Source organism: Pseudopipra pipra, chromosome 21, assembly GCF_036250125.1.
Source record: "Pseudopipra pipra isolate bDixPip1 chromosome 21, bDixPip1.hap1, whole genome shotgun sequence".
Lineage (NCBI taxonomy): Eukaryota > Metazoa > Chordata > Aves > Passeriformes > Pipridae > Pseudopipra > Pseudopipra pipra.
This window is the reverse complement of record NC_087569.1, coordinates 7,134,166-7,151,466: the sequence shown is the minus strand read 5'-3', so window position 1 is coordinate 7,151,466 and position 17,301 is coordinate 7,134,166. Positions and strand designations below refer to the sequence as shown.

General features: G+C 46.0%; 1 protein-coding gene across 2 annotated transcripts in view; it reads left to right on the top strand.

Annotated features, from left to right (window-relative positions):
* Positions 1-16,792, top strand: part of PHF12 (PHD finger protein 12) — a 32,398-nt gene extending 15,606 nt beyond the window's left edge. The window contains exons 4-15 of one of the 2 annotated variants that reach the window (XM_064677913.1): positions 1,062-1,449; positions 2,009-2,129; positions 3,120-3,252; positions 3,954-4,118; positions 4,731-4,892; positions 5,952-6,768; positions 8,785-8,901; positions 10,211-10,354; positions 12,306-12,404; positions 12,951-13,033; positions 14,906-15,044; positions 15,633-16,792. In XM_064677913.1, the coding sequence (XP_064533983.1) occupies positions 1,062-1,449; positions 2,009-2,129; positions 3,120-3,252; positions 3,954-4,118; positions 4,731-4,892; positions 5,952-6,768; positions 8,785-8,901; positions 10,211-10,354; positions 12,306-12,404; positions 12,951-13,033; positions 14,906-15,044; positions 15,633-15,967 (2,703 nt within the window). In that variant the 3' untranslated portion in view covers positions 15,968-16,792. The remainder of the gene's footprint in view (positions 1-1,061; positions 1,450-2,008; positions 2,130-3,119; positions 3,253-3,953; positions 4,119-4,730; positions 4,893-5,951; positions 6,769-8,784; positions 8,902-10,210; positions 10,355-12,305; positions 12,405-12,950; positions 13,034-14,905; positions 15,045-15,632) is intronic. The other variant, XM_064677914.1, reaches the window with a different exon arrangement.
* Positions 16,793-17,301: the final 509 nt, after the last annotated feature.

Genomic DNA, 17,301 nt, shown 5'->3' with positions numbered 1-17,301 from the left:
CTGTTGAACAGGATGGGGAGTAGATGATTGGGCAAGATTGTGGCTTGTCTTTTTTTTTGCCTTGATGCTCTTTCTCCAGGAAGCTGTCTTGTACAATGTAAACATCTTATTGCTGTGACCACGTAAGGCTGCATAGCAGAGGGTTTAGAAACTGCACCAAGCTCTCTAGCAACTGTTGTTCCCTTGAAGTGACACCCAAAAGAGATTGGAAGAAAACTGTGTGCTCAGCCTTTTGTTCCTGAAGCGATTGCCTTGTTATGTTTCCAGGGTACTGTTCAACCATCTGCCAGCAGTAAAAATGAAGGTCACAAATCAAAAAACAAATAATAAAATAAAAAAAGAGAGGTAAAAGAAAAAAAATCCCGAACTTTTCTGTATTAAAAATTGCCTGACAACACTTTGCTCCTTTTGCAGACTGTGTTAGTGATGGAGTAGATTGGTTCCTCCACATGGGTGATGCTGTCAGGCACTGGAGCAGTGCACAGTTGCCCATCCTGGGCCATGCAGCTTCCCCTCCTGTTGCAAAATGGATCTCATGGCAATGGCAATGTATAGTTTTCCTCTACTGCAGCTCTCCCTGCCCACCTTGTTCAAGATTCCTGTCGTCAGGAGATAGCAGAATGTTGTTTGTATATTGTGCTTGTATTCTCAAGCTGACCCTCTCGGTCCATAATGGGTTTGGATGCGGTGCCAGGGTTAATAGACTGCATCAACAATGAACAGTCTGCTGTGGAGTTTCTCAGTGTTGGTAGCAAAGTAAACAGTTGTCTGATTTATCAAGCATTCAGGACTAGATGCTGTGAAATGTTGTCCTGATCTGGACTCAACATGGCTATCCCATGCTAACGTTCTTCCCCATGCTTGGTTCTCTTCAGCTGTTCTGTCACCTGTGCCTTAGCTGCAATCAAACTGTTCTTGCTAGGTCAAGGCTTGAATGACTTCAGTTGTAGTGAGTGGCTCGAGCATTTTCAGATGCTGTTTGTCTTCAATCACGTATTTGTCAAGGTTGATGTGCTTTGTTTGTGGCCTCCATGATAAGCCTGCCTATTCATGTCGTGCAGAAGCGAGAACAGAAGAAAGAGCTGGGGCAGGTAAATGGATTGGTGGACAAATCTGGGAAAAGGACCACCTCCCCCACCAGTGACGCAGACCTGTTGGACAGGTCTAGCAGCAGCATCAGGGCTAATGCGCATGCCAGGATCTTGGAAAGGAGAGCAAGCCGGCCTGGCACTCCCACATCCAATGCCAGCACCGAGACCCCCAACTCAGAACAGAATGATGTCGATGAGGACATAATTGACGTGGATGATGACTCTGCCATTGCAGAAATGGACTGTGGGCAGCCCCAGCTGAAGCGACCCTTTGAGCTTCTTATTGCTGCTGCCATGGAAAGGAACCCAACGCAGTTCCAGTTGCCGAATGAACTGACCTGCACCACAGCACTTCCAGGTGAGTGGTGGCTTGTCTAGTGTTGGTGAAGATGTCTGCAGTTGTGTCCTGCTGCCATCTAGTCTCATTTCCCTCTTGGTCCCATGGTAGCTGTGGCTCCAGAGATGCTCACTGGTTAAAGCAGAGGGTACAGAATTACCCCTGGCTCTCCTGCATCTGTCCAACAGCAGGTGCCCTTCAGATGTGAGTTGTGGGGATGCTGCTACTACACACCATCCATCAGGACTTGTGATAGATGCTTCTTGTTGTCACCTTGGTCTAGGTCATCAATCTGAAAAAAAAAATCCAGTTGTCAAAATACTAGATTTGTGATGCAATAATATAGTAGCAAAGTAGTGACTAAGTATATAGGATGTCACTGAAATGATTACATTAAAATATACCTGTCTTTAAAGACTGTCTCTGTCACTTAAGGCTAGGTTTAGTGGTTGATAAAGGTTCCTTAGGCAGCAATATTTGCCTTTTCCGTTTGCCTCTGCCCAAGATTATTATATGTATCTACCAGAAATCAAATCTCTGCTATGTGGATAACCCAAAGCCTTTTAAAATTTACTTTCAGGTACTAGTAAGAGGAGGAGAAAGGAAGAAACCACAGGAAAGAATGTCAAGAAAGCACAACACGAGTTAGACCACAATGGTTTGGTTCCCTTGCCGGTGAAAGTCTGCTTCACATGCAACAGGTACTTGACTCTTCCAGGGAAGCTGTTTGGTGTAGCTGCAGCCTTCACAAGAGCAAAGTTCTTGCTGAAAAAAGTTGATGACCTCCATTCTCCTTTATTATTTGCTTACCATACTCTAAACAAATGAGGGAATAAGCATCTTTGCTAAATAACAGGTGTTTAACCATGTCACGTGTAGGTGTGTGGCTTCTGCAGCCCTGCATGTTTTAAGATGTAGCCTGAAGACTGACAAGATTGAACCGTCTTGTCTTCAGTATTTTTCTATTAAGAAAAAATTCTGAAATTATGGTGGTTTAGTAAATGGAGATGTTTGTTTATGGTTCATGAAGGAAGTATATGAGGAGGTGACCTTTAGGAAATAGAAATCTACTGAGAGATTTATAAGCCCAAGGCAAATAGGAATATTGTGCTGAAATTGTAAATCTGAAAACCAGTACAAAATACTGATGGTTTTTATAGCTGCATAAAAAAATGCACACATCAATCCCGATTCAAAATGTCAGTGAAAATGAAACCTTTATATCAGGAACTCAGAGTGAGTTTCTCAAAGTGGGATGGAGACTCAGATGGGCTTTTGTGGAGAACAACTGAGAACTTTGTCATAGAGCAAAGACTTATTTAAAACCTGAGGATTCAGATGTAGTCGTTTTCTGGAGTTTGAGACTTGTTCTGAGAACATCTTCTTGAAGTGCATGTCCCAACTTCACATGTGATTCCTCTGAGGAAACTTGTAATAACCTAAATCTGAGATTCCTTTTGATCTCTGAATTTTACTGTTTTGCTCTAAATGAATGCTTTTGCCTTGAGTTGGTCTTGCAGAAGGTCCACGTAGATCAAGTTACAAATCAGAATCCTAATTTTTGGTGCAAGCAGCAGTGTAGGGTAATTGGGGGGGAGAGATAAACTGAAGTGGTTAGCCAAGCTTGCCTGAATGTTCTGTTTATACTCTATATTCTATATAGAGAATATGATTTGTCTCTCTCTTTGCAGGAGTTGCAGAGTGGCACCTCTAATCCAGTGTGATTATTGCCCACTCCTGTTCCACATGGATTGTCTGGAGCCACCGCTTACTGCCATGCCTCTGGGTAGATGGATGTGCCCAAATCACATAGAACACGTGGTGGTAAGCAGGACTATGATTGCAGTATGGTAACCGGATGCTGGAGTGGAACCTGGCAGGTCCATTAAAGGACAAAGTACAACAAATGTAAAACAGCTTCTGAGCTCTTATTGCTCCCTGTAACGCTTGTAAAGCTCCTGCTGCAAGCAACGCGCTCTCCAAAGGAATATGATGCTGCTCTCTGCAATAAGATATAAAGATGGGGGAACTCCTTCCTGTAACTGAGAAGCTCACAACTCAGATTGTGGCTCACTGACAGCTTGTTTAGTTTTTGACTGGACTCTTTAAGATCTAGATGAGCTTCCAGAACTGGGATACAAAGCAGCACAGTGCTACAAATAGGGGAAGTAATTCTTTGCATGCTTAACCCAAAAAACTTTCATTCCAAGAGGGCGTTTTCATTTGTGGAAAAGCAGTGTACTTGAGACTTAAATACTCAGGAAACAGGGGGCTGAAACAAAGGGCTTGTGCCCAGACAAACTGCTTCTTGAGAGCATTGATGCTGCTTAGCCAGCCTCTAAATGCTTTTGTATTCATCTCCAGCAATGTGCCCTTTAACAGAAATGGTTAGTGCTGCAGGAAACAAATAGTCTAAAGCTGAGCTGATGCTGTACTGCCAGTGCTACGAGGCGTTATGAAAGTCTTAGGGTACATTAGAGTGACCTGCAGATCCCTAACTCCTGTGGCATTATCTGATCACCCAGCTGAACCAGAAGAACTTGACCCTGAGTAATCGGTGCCGAGTATTTGACCGGTTCCAGGACACCATATCTCAGCACGTTGTCAAAGTGGATTTCTTAAACCGAATCCATAAGAAACATCCTCCGAATCGCAGAGTTCTTCAGTCAGTGAAGAGAAAAGGTTTGAAGGTACGTGTAAACTAGTAGTTCTTGGTGAAAATCCCTGTGTATATATTCTGGTTTGGAAGGGAAACCAGCACACCCCTTAGGGATAACCCCTTGGGGAAGGAGGAAGAGGGTGGGGTCCGAATGAATGTGTTTTTGAGAGGTCTGGGAGTCAGCAGTTACTTTTCACTACCTGTAGGATTTAAGAAGCTCTTTTTCCTTCAACAATAAGCCTCAACTACTACAATCTAGCACAAGCATAGAAGGTACAACACTAAACCTCCCAAAGGTGGCCCTACAGTGAGATTTGGACTGCTATGTTTGCTGCCAGGGTGCCTGAAAACTGTCATACAGGCTTTCCTTCTTACTTGGCTTTTTTTGCATGACTTCTCTAATGCTGCAGTCACCATGTTGTACTGCAGTCATGCCTGACCTAAGGGAATAAAACCTATTAATTTCAGCATGGCTACATCAATTTAAAGTACTCAGTCCTTGATACTTCTAATGTACTGTCTGCAGGGCTCCTCTGGGTGAGAAAGCAGCAAACACGAAGTGTAGTGCTGATGAGGCACTTTGTTTAAGTAGTCATTCTTGAGTAATTGTTCTCATGTGTGATCTTCTTTCTCTGCAATGTAGGTTCCTGATGCTATAAAGTCCCAGTACCGGCTTCCACCCCCGTTACTTGCGCCTGCAGCAATTCGAGATGGAGAGCTGATCTGTAACGGGATCCCCGAGGAACCCTTGCAGAAGCACCTTTTGAACACTGAGCACTTAGCCAGCCAGACAGAACAACAGGAGGTAAATGAAGTCAAATGCTGGGACTCTGTGTTTGTAGCTGCTTTGGTACAAAGATCCTCTTCCATTTCAGTCATGATGGCGCAGTTGTCTAGGAAACCAGTCTCAAACTCATGTCTGAAGGTGATAGCTTGTCTTCTCCCTGACACCCTTGCCCATTAAAACTTCACTTTGGCTTTCCAGGTGAGATGTAAAACTCCTCATTTGACACTTCAGGGAAGTGGTGAAATAGTCTTCTGGCCTTAAGAGTAGAGTTGAGGGTTTTCCGTCTAGATGTCATCCTTATTTCCTGGTTGAGGGGAAATACTTTCCACTTTGATTATGTAAGGCTGCTCTCTGACACATTTATTTATATGTTAATGTCACGTTTCTGGGCTGCTTTTTATTGTGGATAGAATTGGACATGTAACTCAAGGTCAAATGAGTGTTTAAATCTTGTATGAAACTTCTGGCCAGATTCCAGTGTGAAGGCATGTTGCATTGCAATCAGTGATGAAGTCCTTCTGTTAGCTCAGATAGGATTCGTCTGTGTGGCAGGTGCACATCTACCATGGAGCTTGAAACTTTGAATAAATGTTTTGCTCTCCCTCCACCTTGTGTAAAAGCAAAGGTGCTCTCCACCCCAACTTTGGCAGGTCACTCCCTATACCTGAGGTAGAGCAGCGTTTCTTTCCAGCATGCTGCAGAATAAGTTGGAGGATTGTGTTTGGATAGAAGCCCAAATTAGTGAAAGATATGTTTGTAACTAGCTGAAAAGTTGCAGCACTTAACAAGTGAAGAGGAAGAGGAGTTTGGGAGCGAGGAAGTAGGTCTCAGCCCCTCTCTATCCTGTCCCCAGCATGGAGATAAACAGTATGTAATTTTGGTTGCACTTTTGTACCTCTGGATAAAACCTTCTCCTGATTGTAGATGAGCACCAGAGCAGTTTCAGGCTGCATCTGAGCAGTCAGCAGCACAGTGAGGCAGCTGAATTTCCTTGAGCTGGGTGAACGATGGAGTAACTGTTGAGGTTTGGAGCACTGCTGCCTCCTGAGCTAACCTGCACGTTTTTCTTCCTTCCAGTGGCTCTGTAGTGTTGTTGCGCTCCAGTGCAGCATATTGAAACATTTATCTGCTAAGCAGATGACTTCACTTTGGGACTCTGAACAAACAGAGAAGGCTGATATTAAGCCTGTTATTGTGGCAGACGGTTCACTCGCCAACCCTTACCAGGCAGCTGACAAGGCACCCACACCTTCCCTCTATTCCATGTCATCCTGCACCTCAGGGATTACCACCCAGAATTCCTTGAGCTCCTCGCAATCCCAGCAGACTTTGTCACAGGAAGATGTCAACTGCAGCTCTTGTATAGATAAATCCAAGAAGGTGTCTTCTTGTGGGACTTCGAATGGGCCGACAGCCTCCGACGTTAAAGTGAACGGGCCTAATTTCTATGGTGTTTCGTCTGAATCTTCAGCACAGTTGACTGACTCCCAGAGGCTAATGGGATCTGGGAACACAATACCTGTTTTGTCTCACCGGCAAACGTGGCCTCGGCCCCTCACGCCCCCGGTGAGTTGCGGACTTCTGAATCACACCATTGGAACTATTGTCAAAACAGAGAACGTAGCAGGACCCGTTTCTTGTGCACAAAGAGGTTCTGCGCCGGTCACGAGTTTGCCTACGTCCATATCGAGCTCCTGTGCCAGCCTGGAGACCACCAGCACTTTGCAAAGGAAGAATGTGCAGACGCAGATCGGGCCGCCGCTGTCGGCAGAGCTGCGGGCCGGGGGCTCCCCGCTCACCGCCACCCGGGCTCTCACCCCTCCCCAGGCTGCAGGAGATGGGATCTCGGCAGTTGGGTCCACAAACAGATTCTGTTCACCAGCACCACCTTCAGGTACGTGCTGAACTGCTGACCTCGGCCCCGGGGTGAGAAATGTTCGGACTAAGCCTCATTCAGAGCCTCAAGGCTGTAGCAGTGTGTTCTTGTTTAACTGGGAATTGGGCTTTCTCTGGAGAGCCAGGAGAAGTTTATCAGGTCTCCTCTGTCTTAGGTCCCTTTATGGGAGCCACAGGATGTATTTTTGCTGGCAGCATATACCTGAGAGGGGAGCTCTGTCCTGAGAAGCAGGATAGTAGGTCAGTTTAATTCTGGAAAGCAGTAACTTTAAATCATTTGGCTGCTGCCTCGCTATTTCAACAACAGCTGCTTTAAAACCCCAGTGCTGCTGTAAAACTACTGATTTGTTTCAAATGGCCACTCGGATTGCAAGGTAGTCAGTCCCTCTCACAAGAGCAGCTCTCTGGGATCTAATCCAGAGTTCAGGCAGTGGTTGTGTCCCCTAGTACAGGTGTAGTTGGAGTCTTCAGCTGCACAGCCTTGTTGTTGGAAAAATGTGACCTTGGGATCTGTTGGTGTGATACAGGGTAGTTATGGACTTGGATATGCCAGAGATCCTGAGTTGTACCCAAAAACATAAATAATAGCAAGGTAAAGTGTATATACCCATTTTTCAGTGTAAAAACATGAAGTCAAAGATGTTGATAGATGTTGAAGTCAGAGTAACTGCCCATAGCTCAGATTTTGCTAGAAGCAGCTTTCACTTTCAGCATTCTCTTCTTCTGCCCTTTCCCCACACCAGCTTAATACTCAAACTAGCAAACCTTTTGTGCAGGTTGGGTGGAAAAAGTCGCTGAAAAACATGCAACAGAGCTGTCTGCCACTTCTCACGCAGTTCCAAGCTGCTCAGTGTCAGGGTTGTGTGGAGTGGCTCAGGTCTGGTGATTGCAAAGCAACAGAGGCACCATGTTTTTATAATTCTGTCTAAAATTCCTCAGTGAGTAATTTCTGAGCTTTGCCTCATGTTTGCAAGCAGTCCCCAGGGTACTTGGCCTCCTCACTTATTGCTGAATAAACTTGGTTACTCTGAGGCTGCTGCTTTGACCATGCCCTGCTTAGAAATGCAAGGCTGGGAGAAGTTCTGGTAGAGGAAATTAGACCATATTATAGAACACTTTTTCTCTGTGGTTTGAAGAGCTCTGCAAACCCTACATAATTCTGCAGTTACTTAAGATGTTAAATAATTGCCTTTGGTGCAAAGCTTGTGTTCTACAAAATGCAGGTTAAATCATTACTTGGTGCAGTGTCTCTTGGGAAAGGTGTAGATATGTAGGTTTTCCATCTAACATGATGCATATACATATTTATAACAAAAATTATGGTGTGCAAATTTTGTTGCCAAATACAAATCACTCATGACGTTTTTTTTTTTTGCCACAAATTTCAGACTTATAGTAGTTATAAGCAAACCAAGTCAAGAAGATCCAGTATCAGCAACATATGAAAGGGATTTTTATTTCCTGGTGTTTGCCATTGTTTCTTTCAGCTGCGTGGTCACTGCCAAAGCAGAAGGATTTTATTTTGTAAATAATAAAATCTGCTTATGACTGTCACATTCCTTCTGGACAATGATGTGCACCCTAGACTTTAGTGTAGAAAAACAAATAGGGGAGTTGTACTTTTTTGCGTGTTCACACCTTGTCAAGCTACTTGGCAAATGTCTCTTAGGTTTAATAAGTTCTTCAGGCTCCTGGGGAATTGGTGCTCATCTTTCCAGTGTCTGTAGGACATCACAGGGAGTAGGAGCTTAAATGTATAGGTCTAGAATTCCTCTAGCAATTGGAGGTGTGGGGCAGAAGCTGAAGTTGGCTCTGTGGTGGAGGCACACACAAGCCCTCCTGTGAGCAGAAGAAGAAAGCTCCTGACTGCTAGTTCAGGGCCTTTTTCAAAGCATAACTATGAGCAAAATGAGTCATTCCGAGCAGCTTGGCAGCCAAGGGCAGCCCGAGGGCTGGGTGCATGTCTGGCGAACGTCACAGTGACATATCTTCTCTACACCATCTCTCCCTGTAGATGGTAAGGTCAGTCCCAGCACCTTATCCATAGGAAGCGCTTTACCCTCATCACTCACTTCAAACTCCGCAGCTATGTTGGACTTCACCAGTTCCCTGAAAGCGTTTATGGATGGCGGTGAGTATTTAATTCATTATCAGCCTCTATTAGCCCTGTGTGTTTGCTTCCCTAAAGCATTCCATCCCTGCTTGAGGAGAAGTCCCAGAGATAAAGGGTTGCAGTCAGGTGAAGGAGGGGCTGGGTGTACATTACCTTAAATATGTCACATGCTTCCCTGCTCATAGTGTTGCCAAGGCAGCAAGGCCAATGAAGTGTTTCTGCCTGAAGCTTTTCTGGGGAAGGATAACAACTAGGCTGCTTTCCAGGTGGAATTCACATGCAGAAACCTGCAGCCCTGCCATGTCGTGGTGCTCGCTGCAATCCAGAGCTGTTCCCAGCGGGTGTCAAGTCCAGCGGCAATAGATCTTGTAGTGGAGCAGTCACCTGAGTGGTGATGCTCTAATGGGTCTGTTAATTTCTGATTTATTTCTGCTTCTGTCAGTCTCCTAGACTGGCTTGGGTTTTATTTCCTTTTGTTGCACTTGGCAAGAGACGCCAAATGTTAGCAAAGTGCCTTCAGGAGGAGATTGCTGAGCAGCAAACGTCAGTAGAACAGCGAGGCTGTTGCCAGAGATGACTTCTACATCTTGAAGAACAGCCTTTCTGGCATTGCCAGTGTAACCCTCTTTTCTTGGGTGAACCCCACTGCCCAGACTTTCCTCTCTGCTATTGGGAAAAGCTGTTACAGCTCTTCCTCCTCTCCTTGCCATTTTACCTGTCGCTCATGTGGCGAATGCTCTTGGAAGAAGAGGTTACCCTCCTTGCTGCAGGAAAACAGACCTCTGTAGGGCTTTACAAATATAAATACTTCAGAGCTATCAGAAGATCTGCTTTAAAACTCATTAATAATATTGTCTGAATTGCCCTGTTTGGTTTAACTGACCCTGCTATGAGTGGGTGACTCGAGCATGAGCCTGTAGCAGCTTCAAAGGTGGTTACAGCTCTGCTGGAGTGTGGGGCTGGACTTTCTAACCAGATAACAGGGCTTCACAGGAAGGACCCAACATGCTACCCAAACGGGTACAATGGCCACCTCTACAGACCTGTTGATTCTGAGCCAAAACAGCAGATTTTCAACTTTTATCAGTCCTTGTTCCCCCAAACTTCTGCTTGCTGCCTCACTTGTAGCTCTCCAGCCATGGCTGGCACTCTGCTCACAGGAGATATATGAAGAAATAGCTCACCTATGTGTAAGAGTCTTGATATTGCAGAATTGGTCAAGTCTTTGCTGTTGAAGCAAATGGCAAGTTTAAAAGTTAAATCCACTGCAGCTCAGATTGCACCCTTTCCATGAATAACTTACTAATTGCTTTTTGTTTATTAACAGAGATTGAGATAAATATGCTGGATGAGCAGCTGATCAAGTTTCTGGCCTTGCAGAGAATACATCAGCTCTTTCCTCCCAAAGCTCAGTCTCTAGCGAGCAGTGTCAATTCCCATCAGCAATCTCCTGTGGGAAACCACATTGAAGGTAAGAGCAGCCCTAGAATAGTTGGGTTATGTTGAGCCATAGCTTTCTGACACTCCCTTGCCTATTCTTTGAAGGAGATCTCCCTCTTCTTCTGGTATCTGTCTGATGCTGCCTTTCACTTTTTTTTCCTCTCATACCCCCGACTCTGGATATCCAGTGGCCAGAAACTCCTTCAGGTTCCTCTCCTTAATTGTTTACAAGTTTCAGCAATGGGAACACTTTCAGATTTTCTGTTTCAGTAGCTTCAGATTTTCTGCTGGAAATCTTTAGTGAAGTGGTGTTTTATTCATCTTGGAATTAGTAAGAAATGAGAAGGTTCGGCCGAGGAGCTTGGCGGGTTTTTTTTGTCCTCACCTTTGAGATGGGCAAGAGAAATCTGTGAATTCCTGCTCTGTCTTTCTGGAGAAGTGAGACAAGCACAAGAACAGTAGGAAGAGGGGGAAAAAATATATATGTGATGTTGTCGTTGCCTATTCAGAATAATGTCACTGTCAAGCTGAAACCACTAAATATGACTAATGCAAATAATGGAAAACAACTTGTGTGTCTGTTGGAAATCTCCAGATTCCTGAGTTCAGCTTTGGCTTTGTTTATGATCACTGTTATCACCTAAAGCTGCAGGGCAAACATGACTTCGTGTTCCTCTGCATGCAGCCAGTCAGTTTAATCTGCTTTCAAGCACTAACTGGACAGCCTTGCTGTGGAAGCAATTCTCTGCTCCCCCTCTGCTATGCCTGGGGGTAAATATCCCAGATAAGATCTTTGGAAGTCAGTCAGTAATCTTTTTCTGAAGCTCTGTGCTTGCCTGCTATAGCATCACAACATTCCCTAAATGCTTGTCAATCTTCTTGTGATCTGCTGTAGGACACAGCAGCAGGCTGTGGTATGAGCTGCCTTCCTGGTCTGGAATTCTTCAGCAGTCTGCCTTTCTCGAGGCAGATTGGTGCTGTCTTAACCCATCACCCTTTTTGGGCAGGAATGATGCATCCAGCTGACTGTTCAGCATTGCTGATGAAATGTTAGACCCAAAGCCTTTAGTGAGCCCTGCAGAGCCAGACAGCTGAAAGGACTCAGGGCAGCTGGGCAGAGGTGGAACCTGCACGTCCAGCGATGCCACTCGGTGTGGCCGGTGTTCTCGACGTAGGTGCCTCTGCAAACAGTCTTTCATAATCCTCATCTTCTGTTCTTTGATTTCACACTCTTGGTGTAACGCTGTCCTGCAGATGTGGTGTCAGGAGAGGCCTAAACTCGGTGTATAAGGGCTTTACCTCCGAAAGACAGTGCTGAAATCCTGGCTAGGCCTGTGTGGCCCACTGGAGTTCAATGTCTGTTCCACAGAAAATTTTCTGTCCAGTTAACATGGGCATGAGAGTGTGTGATTTGAATTTGGAGCTGCTCTGGAGGGCTCAACCCTGGGCCAGCTGTTGTCCAGTGAGCCATAGAGACCAACCTGAGGGTGAAGGAGTCCACTCAGTAAGTCATCCTGTCCTGGGAACTGGGTTGGTCCCTGGCCAAGCCCAGTTCAACCAGTGTGTTTTTCCTGCAGCTTCACTAGAAGTGAAATCACAGCTGTTAAGTTGGTGATGTTCACCAGCACCAATTTTTTTTAAGTGGCACTTTGACAGGAAAGACTGAGCTCTTTGATTACCCAGAGTAGAAGAGATTAAGCAAGAAGCCAGTGGTAGGAGGCTTGTGTGTTCCTCAGCGTGGCTCCATTGTATTAATGCTCTCCCATTTGCATGGCTTCTGTGGGTTATTGGAGAGAGCAGTTTTCTCTGACTGGCAAAAAGATGTTTAGTGGACAAACATTCCTAGAGGGTTGGGAATCGGTGTTTAGGCCAAAGCTGACTTCGTCCTCTTTAGGATCTGTGCTTTCTGGGCTGGGGAAGCTGAGGTCAAGCAGCTTTCCCAGCTGATAACATTGTTCAAGTAATTTCTTTTTATCTTGCAGCGCAAAGAAAGGAAGTGCAAGCCCGGGCGGTGTTCTATCCTCTGATGGGCTTGGGGGGTGCAGTCAACATGTGCTATCGAACCCTCTACATTGGGACAGGTGAGTGGCTTTTTCCTGCACTGACCTTTCAGAATCAGGGTGGTTCTCCCTGGCCCTCCCTAAGGTGTTTGCCAAGTGGGTGTCAAAGGAAACAGACACATTGTGGCCTCTTGTCCGGGGATTCTGCGCTGCCAAGAAACCTGGAAATCCCCCCTCTGCTTGAACCTGAGGTGGCACCTTTGTAACCTGGTGTCAAAACTAGAACAGCTGTCCTGGAGATTCAGTGCCTGACTGATGGAGAGAAGAGTTATGGTTTGCTTGCAGGTTTCGTTTCTTGCTGCTTAGATTCTTCTGGTGCTCTGGGTAGACCCAGTAGCAGTGAAATGCTCTTGAACCTTCATGGAGCTGCTCTCTCCCTTCCCCCACTGAAACTTTGTTTGGTGGCTTATCGCAGCATTATTCATGCGGTCCTGGGAGCAGGACAAAGGCAGTTGCTCCCCTGTTGTTTTGCTAATTGAAGTTTAATTCTGTCTGTTGTTCTCTGCTGCCTGACAGTTTTTTTTTTTCCCAAAGCAACTGAGCCTGTTTTGTCCTCTCCCATGACAGGAGCTGATATGGATGTGTGCCTTACAAGCTATGGTCACTGTAACTATGTGTCTGGCAAACATGCCTGCATATTCTATGATGAGGTGAGTGCCTGCCTGAGGTTTTTTTATTATTATTTTTATTATTTGGTGTGCATGGCAGTGGGAGCTGGAGATGCAGGCAGCAGGTTGTCTTTGTGTGGTGCTCCTTTGTGGACTGTGAAGTAAGAGCCAGGGCTCAGTGTGTTTCACTCCAGTGAAGGCTGTGTCAGCCTTTTTGTCAAACCTTTTTCTGAAGCACAGAGCTCTGCCAGCACGATTTCTCTGAGCTTACTGCCCATGGGCAAAGACTGACCACAAGTCAGCACTGTCACTGCTGGTGCCTAGGGAAAGAAAAAGTCATAGGAATGGTCTGATACTTTTTGATCCAGATGTGTTGTTAATAAAAGCTCAACTTTACATGTCAACATCGAACCTCAGCTGCAACATCAGGAATTGCAATCAGGGAATTGCTCTGAGTCCCTTGTTTTCAGGTGTGATGAGGGAGCAAAGCATTCATACCATCTGTAGTACTCTGTATAAATTATTTATTTAGCTAAAATTTTGGTGAAGCTCACAGCATAAACAGAAATCTACAATTTCTCCCTAACTACAGCCCAGAGATCAGTTTGTTCTTGAAGTAAACAGACCAGCAGGCCTGCCAATAGCAGCGCTGCTGGAGTTGTCTCCTAGCATGGAAACAGTCTTTGAAGCAAGATCAAGTCTTTTATATCACCATTTGTCAACCAGCTCCTGACCAGGACCCAGGATTAACCCACAGCCAGCTTTAGCCATTGCTCCAGTGTACTACAAGCTACAGAACACACTTGGTAATGGGATCCAGACCATAAATCTGTGTAGAAGCACCTACAATGGTCAGTCCTGTATCAGGCTCTAGGCACTGAGCTTCCACACTCCAGCAGGTTTTCTGTGGCTGTGGTATCTCTGGAAAGGGAGAATTCCCCTTCCTTGAGCTCCTGTCTGCTGGTTCTCCTTCTGCAGTCTAGCAGCTTACTTCAAAACTTACTCCCCTGTGCATGGGGAGTTTTTGTAACTTGATTAAAGCCCTGTGGTCCCTGGGGGACGAGGTCTTCAGCTCTCAGATGATTCCTGTGAGCTAACCTGAAATCTCCTCCTCTCTGTCAACATCCTCTGCAAAGCTCAGCTGAGCGTGACGCTGCTTGTGTAACGCTGCGTGTCATGGTAATGTCTCCTGGCACTTCAGCGTCTGCACAAGGCCTGTAAACCCCAGACTGCCTCTGTCCTGTGGCTGCTGCAGCACGTGGCATCCCCTTTGCCAGCTTGTGCCTGCTTTCCAAAGCACATCTCTTCCTGCCAGGCACAGGTATTGGGCCAAGTTTGCATCAGGTGTGCCCGTAAAGTGGTGTGCTTGCTTTGTGAGCATCAGCTTGAATAGCCTGTTTCCAAAAGATGCGTTGGTCCAAGTGCACTAGGGAAAACCCACTTCCCTTTGGCCCTCCTTCCCTGCCAGGAAGCAGATGAAAAGCTGGTTGTTGTGTGAGCATGAGCCATGCATGGGGGTCGGGTTCCTGGTCTCTGAAGCTAGAGGATATTTAACAGCTCTCATTTAACCATCAACAGTGGTAGAGAGGGGTTGCGATTCAGTGCGCAAAAGGGGTGCATAGGCAGAAGCCCTTCTGACTGATAGAGGGCAAGTTTAGACTGGATATTAGGAAGAAATTCTTCCCAGTGATGGTGGTGAGGCTCTGGCACAGGTTGCCCAGAGAAGCTGTAGCTGCCCCATCCCTGGATGTGTCCAAGGCCAGGTTGGACAGGGCTTGGAGCAACCTGGTCTGGTGAAAGGTGTCCCTGCCCATGGCAGGGGGCTGAAAGAAGATGAGCTTTAAGGTCCATTCCAACCCAAACCATTCTATGACTCAATGCCTTGATTCCCTCCTCTTCCCTTTTTTTTTTCAGAATACGAAGCATTACGAGCTGTTGAACTACAGTGAGCATGGGACAACCGTGGACAATGTTCTGTATTCGTGTGACTTCTCGGAGAAGATGACGCCCACTCCTCCCAGCAGTATTGTTGCCAAAGTGCAGAGTGTGATAAGTGAGTGTTGAGGCAGAGCCAGCCCCATGTACCACCAGAGGCAGTTTTTGGAGGGGGATGGGAGCGTGTGGAAATCAATTCTTTGTTGGTGCCCATTGTTCCGCAGTGGCTGGTGCACCCTTTGCAAAAAGGGGAGCCTCACCACAGGTCGTGTGGGGTTACACAAGACCTTCCTCTGCAGCCTGCGGAGCTCTCTGCTCTGCTGTTAACACCACTCCAGCCTCTGATGCTGGACTTACCAAGCTCCAGGTCCAACCCTGAGGCCTTTCCCCATGCATGTCCTCCCTTCCCAGGCTGTGAGAAGATCTGGGCTGTCCTGCAGGCATTCTGTCCCCACGTGGCTCACTCCTCTTCTCCACCTGATCAGCTTCCTCTTTTTGGGCTGCCAAAATAGATATGTAAATGCCTCTAACTCTCTGGGACTTTGAGGAGATTCCTGTTTCCCTTAGATCAGCTGCTCACTGCAAACTGAAATACCTCATGGCTGAAGGATTTTACCCCTGAGGCACCTCAGCAGCAACCCCTGTTGATGAAAACAAGCTGTCGCTGACCTGCCTAAATCTTACCATTTTTTTCATTCTTCTGCAGAACGACATAAAAGCAGAAAACAAGAAGAGGAGCCGCATGAAGAAGCTGCTGTGATGAATTCACAGGCACAAGGGCAGCATCGGAAACCTTGTAACTGCAAAGCCAGCAGCTCCAGTCTGATCGGGGGCAGCGGGGCTGGCTGGGAGGGTACGGCCCTGCTCCACCACGGCAGTTACATCAAGCTGGGCTGCCTGCAGTTCGTTTTCAGCATCACTGAATTTGCGACCAAACAGCCCAAGGGGGATACTGCCTTAGTACAAGACATGGACTTGGAGGAGAAGCTTTCTCTGAAACCCCACCAGGTGCCCGTGCTGCGGTCCAACTCAGTTCCCTAGGAATTTTTAGGAAGAGAGCTTTTGGATTAAGGAAAACGCCCTCAGACTCTTGCAATGCAAAAATGTACAAACCGAGGTGGGATTTTTCTGTGTCGGCCCAGAGACTGTTCACACGCCGTTTGCATGATATGAAGAACGTTTAACTTTTTTTAATTTTTCTTTTTTGCTCAAGTTTTAGGGGCATTTGCACATATATTTGTACTATACATTTCATTTTAAAAGGAAAACTGCAGTGAGAGCAGGACGCGTCAGAGCAAGGGGCGACCGCTGTCTGACTCGAGGACTCTCTCTGACAGACAGTTCCCATGCAGTTGTAAAATAATCAGAAACTTGTTCTATTTTGTGCCAGTGACAATAGTTTTATATTAAAAGAGAAATACAGTTTTCATACAGCAAATCTATACAATATCATTGTTTTATTTAATGTAAAGAAGCGCTCTTCTTCCCACAGTTATTTTTTCCCATCCCTCCCTGCTATGGTTGCACTACAAGTAGCTACTGTGTATTATGGGCAGTGAGAAATGAGTTCTTTTCCTGGTGTCCATCCTATTTTTTATTTCAAATAAGGAAAAGTGTTGGATTCTGTGTAAATACATCAGTGATGGCATTTTTCAATGTTTTAAAGCTGTGTACAGTGCTACATGTGGTATGACGTTCCTCAAATTGTCTATTGTAGCAGATCGTTTGTCGTAACCTGTCTGTCTCTTTTGTTTCTCTGCCACCTCCCCGCAGCAGAACAGCTAGTTCCACTGTACATAGTAATTGTAACGTTTTAGACTTTACAGAAACTTTCCTGTATTCTGTATATAAAAAAAAAATACTTCACATTCTGTTTTCTCGACTGTCTGTCTTCACTCGTGTCACCACAACCTGGAGCTTCCCCCCGAGTGTCTGACCACAGAGGAGAGGAGCCTGAGGTGGGGGACAAGGCTGGGATGGGATGGAAGGAGCCTGATGTCCTGTAAGGGGGATGTGGTGGGATGCTGGTGGTGTGGGAGGGAAGAGGGTGAGGACTGGAAGGTGATAAAATCACAAAAACGGGTTGAGGTGGAAGGGACTTTTGAAGGTCATCTAGTCCAACCCCCTGCAGTAAGTAGGGAAGTCTTCAACTCAGTCAGGTCCAACCTCACCTCAAATGTTTCCAGGGATGTGTTTTACATCCAGTTCTGGGCTTCTCAGGACAGGAGAGAGATGGAGTGCCTGGAAGCAACCTGGAAGATGAGGGGACTTAAGCACCTCATTTAGAAGGGAAAGCTGAAGGATTTGGCCTAATTAGCCTGGAGAAGAGCAGACTGAGGGGATCTTACCCATGTATTTGAGAAGCTGAAAGGGGT